Below are 18,564 nucleotides of genomic sequence, written 5' to 3'. Positions count from 1 at the left end.
ATGGGTCCCCAAGCCCAGAAGGAAGTGACAGAGAAGTGGAATAAGCCTGCATACTTGGTCTTACAGCGGTACTCACACCCAATTCTTGCAATACCCATACCCTAGAAGAGACACATCCACTTCTTTGATTGGCAGCCAACAGGCTCTTCTCAGGAGTGAGTGGGACAAATTGCTCCTGCATACTGATGTGAAAAGGAACGGCACAGAGATATGTCCTCAGATTCAGCTTAGCCACTAATCCCACCTCTTCTTCATCTAACCCCGCTTCAACCAGTCACCCCCAAGGTCAAAAACCAAACGGGCAAAATCTGAGCATGTTTTTTCCTTCTTGTGCTTCACTGTGGTGGTTCTACGATGTCAGGTAGGCCATCCAACCACTCTGGGCCTCATTTTTCATGTAAACATTAGTGTTGGATTTGAGAAGGACTAATCTAAATACAAAAATCTAGAGTTCTAAGGGCCGGCCCCATGGGCGAGTGGTTATGTTGGCGCACTCTGCTTCAGTGGCCCAGGGTTTCGGTGGTTCACATCCTGGGCGGGGACGTGGTTACCACTCGCCAGGCCGCGCTGAGGCAGCATCCAACATACCACAACTAGAAGGACCCACAACTAAAATATACAACTGTGTACTGGGGGGATTTGGAGAGAAAAAGCAGAGGAAAAAAAAAAAAAGATTGGCAACAGTTGTTAGCTCAGGTGCCAATCTTTAAAAAAAAAAATCTACAGTTCTAAAAGAAAATTCCTAAGATGTTAATTTCCCTCATCCTGTTGGCTCCAAAGGTCCAAGTATTGGATCTGATGTAATGTCAGATGTGAATCCTTAATTAAATGCATTGACCTAGAAAAAAAAAGCATGCACAGGTTTGGTTGACATTTAACACTTCCCCATCCCTCATCTAACAACAGTACCATAGAAGATGTCTCACGAATTCAGAAGTGAACCAGACCAAACAGATGAAGCAAAGAACTGCCTCTTGTAAAGAGCATGAGAGTTGGCTGTAGGTAAGACAGATACCTTCTTCCTCTCTTTTTCTGCAAACACAGACACAAACACACACCTACATACCACATTGACACACACCTGCAATGCCTATGGAGATCAAATAATATCTTAATCCTAAACGGAGCAGGCATCATATGTACTTCAAAGAGAACTTGATGCAGAACAATGTTAAATATCATGGGGATGGTTAACCAGCGATTAAGCACACAAAGGATATTTTACTTTTAAGGAGTTCTGGCAGATGTGCGTTTGGAAATAAGCTCATTTGGATCCATGGCAGAGCACTGAGCAGGCGCAGAGCACTGAGGTCCCGTTCTCCTCCCTAGAAATCTGGACGTTTCCTCTAACAAGTTACTTGTGAGCTCCTCGGTTTCCTCATCCGTAAGATAGGTATTAAAATAAAAAAAATCAAGACCAAGTTCCTTATTTCTCACTGTGAAAATAGAAAAAACAAAATATCCAGTAACAGATGAATGCCCTATGTTACTCAAGAAGCCATTAAAATTAACTTTATAAAGAGTATATGAAAAATAAAAAATTTTGTTACCACGTTAAATTTTTAAAAAGGACAAAATTGTACCTAGAATATTATAAAAGGGGGAGGAATATTAAAAAACATGAAACCTAAAAAGCCAAAGTCACTATTTTTACATGATTTTTTCCTTTATTTTTTTTTTTGTGGCACTTTCTATCCTTTTGACAAAGAACACACATATATTTATAGGGAGAAATCTAGTTAAAACTTTATGGATCCAAAAATACAACTGATTCTTGTCTATCCACAAGATGGAAAGGACTCTAACCAGAGAAAAACTTAGATAACTCCTGCTGATTCATGTTAGCGAGAATGTCAAAAAGGACAGCTCTCAATTCCATTGCTTCCTTTTATGAAAATGGAAACTTAGAGCTCAAGGAATCAAGGCCGGGTATATTCTTGCCATCTTAAATCCACTTGCCAAGACCCTGGAGGCTTCCCCGAACAGCAGAACCTGTTAAATTGATAGAAACATCAAAATGCAGTTGGGCATGAGGTCTACAACGTAAGCGACATGGAATCCACATGTGGTGGATGAAAACTAACTTGTGTTAAAAGTGTGTGTGTGTTGGAGGAGAGAGAGTGTGAATATCCTCAGAGAGATTTTTCATAAAAATGAAGTTCCTATTTTTCCCTTGAAAGCCCTAAGGAAATGTAGAACTGAAAATGATTACTGTGAGAAAAAGAGCATTCTGGGAAAGTTTTGAGATATTCAATGCCCATTAAACGATCATTGATTCCCCCATCATATGAACTCGGTCATCAGGAGAAACATTACGGTACTTCAAACTTTGAGATAACATCATCTTACTGTTCCAGGTTACAACGGAAGCATTTATAAATTGCTCACTTGGGATGATTCTAAAAGTCCGAATAAATCAGAGAAATCTGCATTTTCTTCTTGGTAACTAGGTAGAATAAAAACTCCTGCTCAGTGATTTGATGAATTCCAAGGGAACGAAAAGACCACCCGGCAGCATGTTAGCGTGAACAGCAGCAAGTTGAAAAATAAAAGCCAAACCAAGCTCCCGCTGGTCTAACCCAGAGCGAATGCATGAGCTCACAGCCCGGAGCTCCAACCCAGACGGTGAGCCCAAGCCCACAGTCTCGGCAGGAGCGGGATTTTGCCTGATTCTCCCCAGGCACTTCATCTGTTCCATGCAGGGACAGACAGGTGTCTGCAACACAGTCCCTACCCTCTAGAGACTGGCAGTGGGAGGGAAACAGAAAGCAAACTGACAAACACAACCCAGCAATACTAAGCGGTGCTACGGAGACGACATGGGAGGCCAGAGGAGAAATGGGATCAAGTTCAGAGCACGGTAACTAACTAGTCCTCTATGCTTCATGCTGCTGGACAACTCAGCAACCCCACTGTCCTTGTGGTTATTTATAGCTTCTTCTGGAAAGTTCTGCATATGGTTCAGCATGACGATAAGTGGCATGGAAATATCACTCAGATTCATTCTCTCTCTCTAAAGGAACAGTAACAGGAAAGAGTCAGGCAAACAAGATCTTGATCTGGGCTGAAAAGCTGGGTCCACAGGCATTTGTACCAGCCTCTCCCTCTTCTGCTGTTTGCTTAACAATGCCCTCAACTGACCCCAGAGAACGTTTTGTTTTATTTTGTTTCAATTTTCCTTTTGATCCAGTGAAGATAGGTGTAGGAAAATAACCTCTCCCATTTCAGGGACAGGAACTCAATGGACTAAGCCATTCCTAGGTCCCCACAAAATGAGATAAAGAGGGCTGCACACAAGGACTCTGGTGTCCACTACACCCAGCCATGCGCAGACACCCGTGAGATCAGAGTGGAAGTCGTCAAACTCTCAGAATCAAAACAGCAGTGTGATGCCCCCTATTATCCTAGCTGGGTGGGGGAGATAATTTTGGAACATAGAGAATTAAGAGCAGCTTGGTTTAGAAATCAGGAGTCAGAATGACCTTGAGATCCCTGGCAGGTGTGGGTCATAGAGTGGAGGGAAACGTCTGGAAGGAGAGGGAGGAAACTCCAAGATAAATCTGGGTTTTTGTGTGATTTTTGTCTCTCATGACATGGGTCACAGAAGCCTGTCACAGACATATATTATCATGTTTTTTGAAAACTGCAGATGAGGGGCCGGCCCCGTGGCGGAGCGGTTAAGCTCGCACGTTCCGCTCCGGCAGCCCAAGGTTTCACCAGTTCGAATCCTGGGTGCAGACATGGCACCACTCATCAGGCCATGCTGAGGCAGTATCCAACATGCCACAACTAGAAGGACCCACAACTAAAAAAATACACAACCATGCACCAGGGGGGCTTTGGGAGAAAAAGGGAAAAATAAAATCTTAAAAAAAAAAAAAACTGCAGATGAATCATCTTCATATGGCAGGAAGTAGTGGACGTCCCATTTAATGATAAGATAATAATATTGCTCATCAAGTTGAGTACCTTCTAGGTATCCGGCCTTATATACACACATACATAGTTCAGTTAATCTCCAAAATGTCCCTGGGATATAGATTTTATGTCCATTTTATAGATAAGAAAACTGAGGCTCAAAGATGCAACAGAGCTAGTACAGCCAGTATTTTACCCTAAGTCAGTCTTATGCCTAAACTTGTGTTTTGCATAGCTGGGCTGGGAGAAGACAGGGAGCAACAGGAATTCATGGCGTGCCCAAGTGCCTTTGACTACAACTTAGTGACAAATGAAACCCTGATGATATCCAACTTGCAATACAACAGCAAAGAGCACTATCTTCCAAAAGTGGTAACAGAAAATTACCACCAACAAAGAATGCATCTGCGTGGATTAACTCCCTGCCTTCTTGGTTGGCTGCTGTTTAGGATGGCTGCCAGGTACACGGGGCCTCGCCAGCCACATTCCAGAAGGAGAGCTGCCTTAGTTTGTAATCTCCCTAACCACCACTTGCTCTACCTTTGCAATTAGTCAAAACTAATCAAAACGAACAGAAGTGAATCAGCTGTGAAATTCCTGTTCTTAACAGTGGGCTGTGTGGTGGGAGAGCGCACAGATGGAGTTTCCTTTTTAAATGAAATGTTTTGGCACTAGCCTCAGTGGAGAGTTTTCCCTTGTTTCCATCTGGTTTTAGAATTGGAATGCATGCAGCAGAGAATGGAAGAAGAAAAGTCTGTTGGCGTGCTAAACCACTAGAAAAGCTGAAGTGGTCATCAGCACCTCCTCTAAATCCTCGGAGATTAAAACGCCTTGCTCAAGGAATGTTGTCACATTGTTTTTAAGGAACAGGGGAGTTCTGTTTCTTGGACCCAGCCCTGTCCTGGAAAAAAACGTGAAAAACTGTGCATCCTTTGGAGTGAGATGGACCCAGACTTGAGCCTCAGCTTTGTGGCGATCTCACCACCTGACCGTGGGTGTGTACTTACCCACTTTAAACCTTGGCCATTTCAACTATCAAGTCGAAACAAGAGAAGCCACGTCACAAGCTGTTGTGAGGATTAAACGAGATAATAACTGGTAAGTCCCTAGGCATCCATTTTTGAACTTTCCTATTCACAAGGCTTTATAAAAGAAAATGTTATTACTACCAGTTTTCACAGGAAGACATCTAGAACCCCTAGGGAAACTCTGGACAAATTTTAAGGCGTCTTCTTTTTTCTACTACACAACTAAACAAAACAAGTTCATACACGGCTGTGTCCCTGTCAGGAGCCTCTCAGAATTCCCCTGGGGAACTAATTTTCTCTAAGGCTCAAACACATCCTCTGACACTATCGTTTTAATATGGGACTTTCTTAACAGCCCAGCTATGGGTGTACAGCTTGTCACCACCCAGCCAAAACCAACCAAGGCCCAAGCCCGCAGGGAAGAGGAGTAATACCGAGACACGATTATCACCAAAAGTGTGTGAGGGAGGGTAAGAAAAGATGGTTGGTTTGGGAAGTCCTCTCTCACATAACTTTTATACTAGAGAGAGAGACAGACAGAGAGATAAAAAGTAGAACACAGTGGTTAAGGGAATACAGGCCTAGAATCAAACTGCCTGGGTTGAGATCCCTGTTTTGTAACTCACAAGTTGTTGATCTCGGGTGAGCTCATTTATTTCCGTAAGCTCAGTTCCGTCACCTACAAAATGAGGATGGTATTCTTATCTACCTTATAACATTGTTGTAAGGATTAAAGGAGTTAACGTATGTAAAGGGCATAGAACCATGTTCAGATATAGGAACTCACCAAATACCATCACTACTATTATTATTCTTCTTATTACTAATTCAAAGGTGGACTGGTGCCACCCTAACCATACTGAGCACAGAAGCATGCGATGGGTGCGTGGCAGGTGCTACACTGAAGGTCATTTATAAAAGACATCTGGTGGCAAAATCTACTGGGCCAGAAAACATTTCAGAAGAAAACCCTCTCTCTACCTTTAACTTCACATAACTGAGGATTATTGTTGCTACAACTGGTTTAATCAAATGTGTCTATGCATATATCATGAAAGAGCCAAATTCCCAATAAAAAGTATAACAGAGGATATTGTATTTTTAAATAAAAAAGGATGTAGAAAGAAGGCGATAATCAAGGCACCGGAAGCAACTTTGTTTTTTATTGCATTGTCTTTTAGAACGACTTAAAGTTTTATGGCTGGATTTACATACGAAATCTCTATAATAAAGAGATAAAAGGCTTACCCTGATGTATATGCCAAAGGTCGGAGAGTCTATTAATCAACAACCTCGGAAATGAGATAGGGAAACACAGGGTGGGTCAAAATTGTTCAATGTATCAATTTTGAAGCATTGGGGAGAAATTTGCTCCTTAAAACATGGCCTGCCCTACACCACACTCTCTCCTGCCCTAATCAGAAGAACGGAGGTGCTAACAGCAGGATGAGCACAGCCACTGCAGCCACAAGGACTGGGTGGATTTCTGAGTCTGTCACTTCCAAAATGGTGACTGTAGGTTGTCACAACCTCTCTGACGAACATTGGTCCCTTCATCTGTGAAATGAAGAACAAACGACCTAATTGACAGGGATGTTGTGAGGATTAACTGGAATTAGAGCAAATAATACAACATATACAAGATGAGTGATTTTTATTTTCTTCTACATAATTTTCTAAAAGATTCATTTTCAGCAATATTTACTACTACTACAATAAAGAATAATAAATGTTTATCATTATTATAGTCGTTTTGTATTTCTTCTTTCACTGCCAATACCTTTGTACACCTCTGAGTTCAGTATGGATTTCTTGATTTTTCCTGGACAAAAGCTCTTGGAAAAGCAATTCACCACTCCTGAATAAACCATTTCTGTCTGTTCTCTGTCTCTTCTAATATTTACAGACCTTGAGATGACATCCAGTCTGAATTAGAAAGTAGATTAAAAAAAATTTCTTTCTTATGCCAGATCACTGACAATTAACTCTAGTTACCCTAATTCAATAACAACCTATAAAGAATGTTCTCAAACCTTCGCAAATGTTTTAAAGTGTTCATTTGGATTATTAACAACCTGAATTTCTCCCTACATGATATGTATGGAATAAGAATGAAATTTGCTATAAAACTTCCAAGGGGGTTCAGAACCCTAGAACCTCAGAGCCCAAAAGAACATCTGAATTTGTCAACTGAATAAACTGAAGCCCAGAAAAATTCAGAGATTTGACCATGGCTAGTCACCAAGAAAGAGACTAAGAACTATTCTTCTGACAGAACTGAGTACCAAAAATATAGCATTACGTCAAGCATACCAATAAGGTGACCCCAAGTATAGCTCCCCAAGATAGTGAAACTTCTCAACCTTAGCTTCAGTGTCTCTTGCATAACACTTTGAAAATACAGGTAAGTTTCCCCACTACCCCTGGTGCTGCATTAGTAGGACCTAGACGGAACCAGGCTATCTGTATTTTGAAAAGTTCCAGAGGTTATCCTAAGGAACACCTAGGATTGGCAACCACTGAGATAAAGAACAGTATTGCCAGGTTCTAGACTCAAAGTCCACATCATTACCTTCTATGGGGATCCATTCACGTGAATTATTTCATCAAAGAGCACTCAGAACTTTTTCTTTTTAAATAAGAAAATTTTGCTCTCTACAAATCTAAAATCATTTTGAAAAGGATTTTTTCTGTTTTAACAAAATATGTAAAAGAATGTATTAATTATAAAAATTGAACTTTTTTCATGCTTCTTCTATGGGGACAATGAACAGCCAAGGAAAGATTTTTATCCATTTATGGCCATGAAGGCTAGCATTATACATTATGCACACTGAATTAAAACAGGATCAGGAAAACAGATTTTAAACAGGAAATTACAGAATGTTCAGAAGGTAACTAGCCTCTAATAACAAACTGATTTTAACTTCTTAGCATGTTTCTAGTTTAGTTTTACAGACCCAAATACCCAGAGGGGGCAACCAACAGTAGAAACTGTCGTGGGCAGGACTTGCTTTACACTTTGAATGAGTTAACAGTTCTAAGTTGTAAATAAAGTTGATACTATCACCAGGTATGTAATAATCCATAAATTAAATAGTATCTTCCATTTAAGCATCTATTGTGCATATACTCGGCACTGTGCCAAGTGCTATAAGAAACTAGGAACACACCGACACAGAGATCACACAGAAGCACAAGTTTACATGATACACAGCTGCTTCTGTCTAAGACCTCAGAAAGGCCATCTAGGATAACTTCTCATACCTATTAAGCAGAGGCCTAGTTTCTGTCCACCTTACAGGGCAGATTGAGATAAAGAGGTTAATAAAGTCTTACAATCATCTCACTAGTGACTCTGTAAGATATTTTTTAAAAATCAATTTTACTGAGATATATTTACATACAATAAAATGCATCCATTTGAAGTGTGCAGTTTGATGAGTTGTGAAAAATATATACAACCAAGTAACTCCCACCACAATCAACACATAGAACATTTACAACATTGCAAAAAATTCCTCCATGCCCCTCCACGGTCAGTCCCCAACCCCAGGCCCTATCTATCACCAACCCGATTTCCATCATGGTGGCTTAAGTTTTGTCCATTCTATAATTTCAGATAAATAGAATCAAGTCTTTTCTGTCTGGTTTTTCACACAACACAAGGCTTTTTGAGATTCATCCATGTCGCTGCACATATTGGTAGTTCTGAAGACATATAAAATTATTTATTCACACATAGATGGACATTTGAGTTCTGATTTTTGGTTATTCTAAGTAAGACTGTTGTGAACCTCTGTGTACCTGTATTTATGTGGACATACGTTTTTATTTCTTTTGGGTAAATGCCTAGGAAAAGAGTTGCTGAGTCGTAAGTGCAGGCTTGACTTTATAAAACACTGTCAAATTGTTTACCAAAGCAGTTATGCCATTTTTACATTCCCATCAGCAAAGTATGAGAGGTCAAATTGCTCCATGTTTGTCAACACTTGATATTGTCAGTCTTTTTAATTTTAGCCATTGCCAAAAAGAAAGTGGAAACCAGTGCTTTAAGAATGCTGATCAACAGGAGCATGTCAGTACATAAGCATTTGCACCACTCAAGAAGCCATTCAGGAAGTCCAATGAGAAACATTCAAATTTTATCCCCAGGCTCCATGAATGAACGAGAGATTCTTTCCTTACACAATCATAGCTAAATAACCAAAGAAAGATCATCTTATTTCCCCTGCTCCAGCACCTTTTTGGATTCCTCCAGAGGATATACAATCCTCTCTGAATATAATAAGTCTTATGATCACAGGCCTCAATCTCTTAGATTATAAATTCTGCCAGACACTTAGGGGAAAAAAATTCACACAAAGAAACATCAGTAAAAGACATTGGATATATAAAACACCCATGCTTACATGCATATGTTGGCAAGCTTTTAAAGCTATGATATTCTTCCTTTTTTAAAAAAAAGTTTTACTCTTTATCTTGTTTCAAAAGTGGTTAAAAATTCTTTGTAGACATTGCCCTAATTTGGACAAATTTTGTCTGTTCAAAATCGATAGCTGGTTTTCATCAACTAAACCAAAAGAGTTGAAGAACCCGGCCTCCCAGAAACCACCGGTGCTTCACACTAATAGCAGGAAACAGGCTGTGACCCAGGGCTCTGCGTTCACTTCACAGCCTCCTATGTGAGCTGAGCTACAAAAGGGTCATCCTTCGACTGCACAGGAGAAGGAGAAACTCAGAATCACCTCATTCTGTGAATGAAGCTGCCACTCCCCTGCCTGGAATGCCCTCTGCACCCAGCCCATCCACTTTTCAGAACCAGTGAGGCCCTACTCTCCACACAGCTCTGGGTTCTCCCAACCAGGCCAAATTCTCCTCACGCATGCTTTCACATCACTATATTTTTCCTTTTTAATCTTTCAGAGTTAATAATCGTGTTTACGATTATTAAGTAACTTATTAATGTCTACTGCGCCTTCCCCACCAAAGTAAGCTTCATGAGTTTTTCTCATAACTGAGCCCCCAGCACTAAGAGTGCTCAGCACATAAAAAAGGACTTTATAAATATTTACTAATGATTTACTTGTTAATTAAAACAGGACCTTATCAGAGATGTGACTGATACGCCTCTAAGCTTCACATAAGTTAGAAAATAAAGGTGGCTGCTTCTTTCTCAATCATAAGAAAAATCAAAATTCAAATAACTTGAGTGTCCAAGTCACCTGGCCTTCTCCTGCCCCAATTTCCATTAAATCATCTGCTTAAATGTCAGATCTACTTTACCAACCCATCGTATCAAAGTTCAAATCTATGAAAAGGATGAAGACTTTCAGAACAAAAGCCTCTCCTCCATTAGAATGCAACAAAAAAGAAATTCTCATAGTTTCCGACTTTAAACCTGAAGGTCTTGGAAGAAATGCGGTGTCCCAGGAAGTCTCAGGTCATTATCTTCCATGGCAGGGAAATGGTTATGTTACTTCACTGAGATGAGGCAGTTAGAGTCCCCGTATCACTCTTGCAGACTTCATGATCAGAAATAGGGGGGAAGAAGGGTGGCAGGAGGGTGAAAAGGGTAAAGGGGCACATGAGTATGGTGATGGATGGCAACCAGACTTTTGGTGGGAAACATGATGTAGTTTATCCAGAAGGCGAAATATAAACATGTATACCTGAAATTTATATACTGCTATAAATCAGTGTTACCTTAATAAAAAAGAAAAAAAAAAAAAGAAATAGACTGACAATAGCATATACCTAAAATGCAAACAAAACTGCCCTCTTTTTCAGTTATAGTTATATACTGGGCAAAATTCTAGGGACTTCTAAACCACCCACCTTTTCTTCAACTACTCATCTACAAGAAATCTCCATACGACATTAATAGAGCTTAACAAAATTAGAATCACTGTGTGTCCATGCTCAGCTCATGTTCCATGCAGCTCAAACACAAAATTTATTGTAATGCATTCTATTCACTATTGGTGCAAGCAAAAATTCTAGAATCTAGGGCTGGCCCAGTGGCGCAGCGGTTAAATTCACACGTTCCACTTCTCGCCCGCCTGAGGTTCGCCGGTTCAGATCCTGGCTGCAGACACGGCACCGCTTGGCAAAAGCCATGCTGTGGTAGGCTTCCCACATAGGAAGATAGGCATGGATGTTAGCTCAGGGCCAGTCTTCCTCAGCAAAAAAGAGAAGAACTAGCAGTAGTTAGCTCAGGGCTAATCTTCGTAAAAAAAAAAAAAGTCTAGAATCTAAACTTAGGAACATGGAAATATTTTAAAGACATGAATCTCATTCAGAAAATACTAGGAAGGTCTTAAGAAAAGCTACTTCTTTCTTTCACTCAGTCATTAGAAATTAATTGAGTCCCTATTACATGCCAAGCACTGCCTGGTACACTAAAGGGATGGAAATGTCCTCCAACATTTTTAACCTAATTCTTTTTTTTTTTTTTCTTGGAAGAAGATTAGCCTTGAGCTAACATCTGCTGCCAATCCTCCTCTTTTTGCTGAGGAAGGCTGGCCCTGAGCTAACATCTGTGCCCATCTTCCCCTACTTTATATGTGGGATGCCTACCACAGCATGGTTTGCCAAGCAGTGCCATGTCCGCACCCAGGATCCGGGCCTGCGAACCCCAGGCTGCCGAAGTGGAAGGTGCACACTTATGCGCTGTGCCACGGGGCCGGCCCCAACCTAATTCTATTTGGAGTTAAGAAAGAGAGACCAATATTTCAAAGTCGCTTCTCTCATATTCATTTAAATAAAAGCTTTCTTGTAACCACTGAAAAGGCGTTCTTACCAAAGGGCTATGTTCTCATGTCATTTTAAACCAAGATACAGTCTTATTATTATCTTTATGTGTTCTTTCTGGAAAAAAGCTATCTCCACACTGAGATAAATTCTGATAAACTTCAATGATCAGAGGCTTCATTTTTTTAAAAGCTAAAAATGGGTCCAAAAATAAAATTTTCTTCCCAAGCCCCAATTGAAGGAAATAAAAAAAGATGAATGAAGGTGAGCTTAGTTCTTCCATTGCCTAGTTACAAGAAATATTATCAAGAATGTTACAAACGCCCCAGCTGTTCAGATTAGCATCACCCATAGCTCCACGGAAAACTTATCCAAGTTTTCTCTCAGGAAACTTGGTATGAATCTACAGCAAATCCCACAGATCTCCTACAATCACAAAGAGAAAGAGAAAAAAATAATCCAGCAAAATTCTAAGCTTTAATAAAACAGATGCTCTTCCTGAGAAGGAACGGCTGTGAGCAAAGCAGTGACTTGTGAGCTGAGGCTACTTTCTCACATTCCATTAGGTGTTGATATTTGTCTTGAGACAAACTATAACTGATTATTGGCAACTGTTGAGAAAAAGAAAGCCCACGAAACTCAGGCTGCTGGTAATGACAATTATCCAAATACTAGGAATTACTCTAAAACAAAAACCTCCGAGGACAGCCCAGTTTCTGTCAACATCCTAGTGAAGGAAAGTACAGACAAACAAATGTGACTGTCAAACCCGCTAGAGAAGCTCTTAATGAACTGGAAAATACATTAAAATTGGACTTCATTACCTTACTCTTACAAAGCAACCTCAAAAGTAGAGGTAAATTAGGATCAGAGAAGACAACAGAGAAACAGGATACAGGAGTGGAAGAGCAGACATGTACAAAAGCTGGGTACATAAGCCTCTTAGAGACCTTAGAATTAACTGTTTTCAAATAGAAGTTGTTTTAATAATATTAATATCTAGTTTTCATTACCTGACAGGCAGATATAAGTTAAGTATTCGCCTTGACCCCCAGTTGCCAAGAAAGGAATCTTTTTCTTTGTCCTCCTCTTGACTTGGACAGCTCCCAGCATCCTTTCATCAAGAGGTGCAAAAATTTCCTTACTGATGGCAGATTTGGCGCTCATTGTAGAACAAGCGAGGAGGGCACGCAGCGAATTTTCTAAAGAAGAAAAAGAAATGGCAAGTTGGAATTGACAATATTGTAAGGGTCCAAATAAGAAGGAAGAGCAAGTTGATCCGCAGGTGACGTAATATTCAATTTGCGGTTTAACCTCCCGCCTGCTTGAAATGCATTACAGAATCATTAAAAGCAAGGTCTTCACATTTGTATTAACTATGAAACAATACAAACAAAAAGGGAATAGTGATTTACTCCCTGAAAAATGTCCAACACAATGTGAGATGAGTACCATGAAATGGGATCTAGAAAGTTTGCCAATCTCTACCCCAAGTGCACCCAATTCAAGCTAGCAAGCGCTACCCACTCCCATTCCTATTCTGTAAGGAACACAATTTCACATTTCCAGTTGAGAAGTCTTTCCACCGTCCAACAACCCCTAAAGTCAAGAAATTCTTTATGCAACTTCAAAATCTCCTTTAACTGTAGTGTAAATCCATTTTCCTAATTCTACTTAAAGTGGAAATAATTATATCTTCTATATAATAACTATACATGCAACAGAAGACCATTAATTTAATCACCCTTCGGCTGCTTTGGATCAGGCTAAGTAATTAATCCTTATTTATTAGCCTCTTTCAATGGGTCCTATTTTCCAGTTCTCCTCTGCATCTAGCCATGCTCTGGGCCTTTGCCAAATTCTCCACATTTTCCTTCAGCCAAAGTGGACACAGAATTCTAAAAAAGTGTCTGACTAATGTTAAGTATTTTGGAAACGTTACCCAGCAGTTCCCACATGTTATGCTCCTGTGGTTAACTGGCCATGCGTGCCCAATAATTAAGAAAATAAAGCAGTCTATTGCTGACTCACAATGAGTGTCCCCTTCATCTCCACCCAAACTGACATATACAAAGTCCCCATGTTATATTTAGTTTTCCAAAAGTTGTACTTCCCTAACGATCTTAATTCTGCTTATTTGTGTTTATTATATTCAAGGTCAATCTGAACTTTAACCCTACCCTTCAAAAAGCTCAACAGTAACTTGAGTAAATGTTTTCTATTCCATCATCCTAGTCATATTCTATGTCTTATTTAGTAACCAGCATTTGTTCAAGCAATTAACAAATCAGAACTAAAGATGCAGAGAGGGCCGGGCCGATGAGTCGGTCACACAGGTTGTACAGAGTATTCAGAGATCCTGCACATGGATCAACAGCACAGCTATATATGATAACAGAGGCTCAAAGAGTTGATCAACTTGCTGTAAAACTGAGCCAATTGGTAAACAAATACCTATGTTCAGTATTAGAGATGCAGGAAATTATTAAGACATGGTTGCAGTTCTCAAGGAGTTGACTACTGACCTCATCAAAGCTTTCACGTAAATCTAGATGATTTATGATGGATGACCATGGCAACATCTTTCACAATGCAAGATTCACAAATGCTACCAAAACAACTGTCTACCTGTAACTGGTCTATATCTGTACCCTCGCGGTAGGAAAGAGATATATTAAAAAAGAGCATCCCTGTGGTTGAACAAACTTCTCCTCATTGCAATCCTATAACAGAACAAGTTTTCTTAGTGGCACCAAGAATAAAGAATTAAAAGTGTTGCTTTTTATTTTCTATCATCCCTATATCTACATGCTACAGACCTATACCCAGATACCCAGATCTCTCTGTGCTCTGATCATGACATTTTATCATTGCCACCAGCTTCTTCATACTGGCTGAGAATGAAATGACAAGTGTAGGGGGACCTGTTTTCTAATGTGCTGACCAATACCTGATACCCTAGAAGTTTTCCTAGAAGTTAGCAAACAGAACTTCTCCCGCCATGATTTACCCCATGCCTTTCCTAGGCAGGGTGTTATAATTTACAGGGACATTTTTTAAAAAGAGAGAAGCATATACTGGTTCTTTTCAAGCTCCAAGGCCTCTCATCTATCACCATTTGGGGACATGTGAAAAAGAAAGCCACTGGTACACAGGGGCCTCAAACATTCTATAAGCAATGCAGAAAGAAAGTCATATTCCCAAAGTCATCAAGCGTTCTCTGACCAGCGCCTTCCCAACTGTGGCATGGCTTCTGCTTTCTTCCCTCGGATTCACATTTTTCTAAAACTATGGTTAAAAGACAGAAAAAGCTATCATTTTCTTATGTAAAATCTGTCAGGAAGAAAAAAGGAAGAAAAGAACATGCATGTTTTACCAAACTCTTAAGAAATCCTATTCTTCTTTTGAAAAACTAGTAAGAAATGGAATTGACCTTTTGTTTTTTTATACTGATATTCAGTGGCCAAGAACAAAAAAAAAAAGAAAAGAGAGAGACAGAGAAAAGATCAAACAGTAACTTCATTGAGCACAAGCCTTGGAATCAAACAAACCTGGTTTCAAATTTCAGCTCCAACATTTAAGTCCTAAGTGCCTGGGTAAATCTCTTACAATTCCAGACCCTCGGTTTACTAACTGCAACTTGGAGGTATCCTCACCTACCTCGTGGAACCACGTATTGGAAGAATTAAATGAAACAGTGCATGCAGATCACTTATTCTAATGCCTGAATCATAACAAATGCTTAACAATGGAAATTTTCATTAACTCGTGTAGTACAGTATGAAAAATAAAAGACCCTCTGAACTTGTAGAAGCTGAGTAAATGTAGCCATCCATACAAGAAGGTATCTGTAAACGAGAAACTCAACTTTATTTACCAAAGTCTCACTTTCCTCATTCATGGGTATGAAATCTTCTAAATATGGATAAATGGTCTATCATATGGAAGGCTCTTACTAACCGTTTTATAGGCTTCACCCTCAGGGAAGTCACTCATAAGAGATTATCATATTCATTCTATGGGAAATTGTCAAAAGCTTTTGTTCAGGACAATGATATTAACAGGCCTGTGTGCCTGCACATATGTGTGTATGTTTTTAATGCCACCCTGGGAATGGGGATATACAGTGGATTAGAAGAGAAAGAATCAGAAAGTAAAAGGGGTACTATCGTAGCCTCGTGGCAATAATCTATGAGTGTCTCCCAAACCTGACTGCACATTTGAATTCAGTATAGAGAGCTTTACAAAAATGCAGACTCCTGGGCCCCTCCTTCATACTCACCGAATGAGAATCTTGGGATCCCTATTTTAAACAACTCCCTAATCGGTTCTCATGCAGCCATCCTGACACCGAATTTAAAAACCAACAGCCTAAAGAAGAACTATGGGATGGAAAGGAACATATTCTCAGGAGAGACTACAGGAAGAGATGTTACATGATTTTTTCTCTTGATTCAACCAAGCAGCTCTATCAGCTCGTACATCTCACTGTTGGTAAATCAATGCCCAGCCCAAGGTTGGGACTCCACTGTAAGGAAACAAGACGAAAACAGCAGTGGCGCACCCATGACCATAGTTATTCGAACCTACATCACCTTGAAGGTAACAAGACACATACGCCCAAAACATGCCACATTAGTATTTTGATTATTTTGAGCTGAAGGTATCTGAAAAACAGCAAATGCAGGGAGAGGCTTTCTCTGAATTCCCCTAATCTGCCTAAAGACAGGTCCTCCAAAAGGAACGCAGTTGTCATAAATCCCCTCTCTGGAAGTTTCCTCAACCAGGGAAGACTGACATGTCACAGGAGAGGAGGCTAGAAGTCAACACCATACTCATACAGACTTGGTTACAAACTATTATACCTCCCATCTATTCTTCTAAGGGCCCACTCACCTTTCCTAGACATCCTTTACTCTCCCCTAAGAGGCCTGCATCCCCCTCCTCTTTCCCTATTAAGATGGTATATAATCCTGAATTCTAAACCACTTCAGGGAGTGACTCATTTTTCCCTGGGTATCTCCCACATTCACACGAGGTATATGTGTCAATAAACCTGTTGTGAACCTGTTTTTCTTACAGGGGTCTCAGCTAAGAACTCAGAAGGGTAGAGGGAAGATTCTTTTTCCTCCCCAACAGCTCCACGGAATTTTTTTCTCTTCCTGGTCCACAGCTTCTATAGGCTATAATTACAAAGCTTTTCCATCCAAGAAACCAACCTACAATATGATTTGCAAGTCAAAGCAGCTAGCTGCCTTCAGTGCTAGCTGCAGAAACTAATCACAGTCAGCTTCAATCTTTCTCAAGGCTTTTTCTTCTCTCTTCTCACTTCAAGCCGTCAAATCCATATCTGCTTTTGTTAGTACACGGGACTGTAGTGAGATGGCCGCCACTCCCCACCCCGCACAAGTAACCAGAAAATAAAATAATCCTTCAGGGTAGGAGTTGTGAACTCCTACAAACTCAGGGATTCTGCAGATGAAGTCCATAATAAGGAAAAGGGTACAGGATGCATGATGTTTTGCATTCCAACACTAACATTTTTGGTTTCCAGTAGTGGAACTGACACTTGTCCTCTGTGGTCAGGAGAGAGGAGACAAGGAGAAGTGGCAGGTACTCCCCGTTAAAAGCGCAGATGCCCTTTACTAGGGTATTCATTATCACCAGATGATTTTAAGGGGTTGTGGCCTACAGGCCTTAAATATTCCCCACCTGAGAGGCAAGAGCCTCCTCTGGCGAGATAGAGGTGCCATCTATTTAGCTTAGGAGCATAAGACAACTGATTCCTCTAACCTCATTAGCTTCCCTATTCGGATCCCATGTCTAACACACGATCTTCTGAGCCTGTTTTGGCACTGACTGTGCCAACACAAGTCATCTGGACCGTAGGACAGTTATATTCCCATTGCTAACGAGCAGGTAGAATCCCAGGTTTTAGATATCATCCTCTTAAACTAGTTAGTGTGACCCAATCCTGAGGCAAGTGAGCTCAAAATAAGCTGAATTCGGGGCTGGCCCCATGGCCGAGTGGTTAAGTTCGCGCGCTCTGCCGCAGGCAGCCCAGTGTTTCGTTGGTTCGAATCCTGGGCGCGGACATGGCACTGCTCACCAAACCACGCTGAGGCAGCGTCCCACATGCCACAACTAGAAGGACCCACAACGAGGAATATACAACTATGTACCAGGGGGCTTTGGGGAGAAAAAGGAAAGAAATAAAATCTTCATGAATTCAAATTTCAGAATTCTCCAAGTTAACAGCAAATATGATATCATCCTGGAAGAGTTTTGGGGAGAATCAGCTGGTCTTCCCTAGTGCATGGGAACTCTTGTGAAGTGACCTCAAATAACTTAGAAATAAGACAAATAAGGTTGTTCTCTAAGAAAGGCCTTCTCTGCATTGTCACTTTTGAGATGCTACAAATGCAACTTTGACTCCCACCCTTAATCTGATGACACTAATCATGCACCCAGCTCCGACTGCCTTCCTGGCTTTAAATCCATAGATCTAGCTGCCAAGTGAGCATTTCCACTGAGAGTTAACCTAGACCCTGCCTTTTCCCTCCAACCCTCCAAACCCCTATAACAACTAACCAACCACCCAGTCTTGTGGATTCAATTTCATATTTCTGGACTCCACCAGTTCCTCTTCATTCTCACATCCTCTTCCCAGGTTTGGATTCTCATCATCCCCGGCCTGAACATTTGCATGCCTCCTGTGAGGGCTCCAGTATTCCCATCTTGCTCACAATCATCCTTCTACACTGTCCAATGTAATATTCTAAAGGATAAATACGATTCAAGCTCAACTATATTTAACTGTTTCTTCTCCACGCCTCAGGTCTTGACGGAGAAACACAATTACCTT

General features: G+C 40.6%; 1 protein-coding gene across 2 annotated transcripts in view; it reads right to left on the bottom strand.

Annotated features, from left to right (window-relative positions):
• STXBP6 (syntaxin binding protein 6) overlaps positions 1–18,564 on the bottom strand; it is a 230,603-nt gene that overhangs the window by 149,006 nt on the left and 63,033 nt on the right. For both annotated transcript variants that reach the window (XM_046655501.1, XM_046655502.1), the window contains exon 2: positions 12,713–12,901. In XM_046655501.1, the coding sequence (XP_046511457.1) occupies positions 12,713–12,901 (189 nt within the window). The remainder of the gene's footprint in view (positions 1–12,712; positions 12,902–18,564) is intronic.

The sequence above is a fragment of the Equus quagga genome, chromosome 2 (genome assembly GCF_021613505.1).
Source record: "Equus quagga isolate Etosha38 chromosome 2, UCLA_HA_Equagga_1.0, whole genome shotgun sequence".
Taxonomy (NCBI): domain Eukaryota; kingdom Metazoa; phylum Chordata; class Mammalia; order Perissodactyla; family Equidae; genus Equus; species Equus quagga.
Note: the sequence above shows the minus strand (reverse complement) of the source record. Positions and strands in the feature narration are given on the sequence as shown.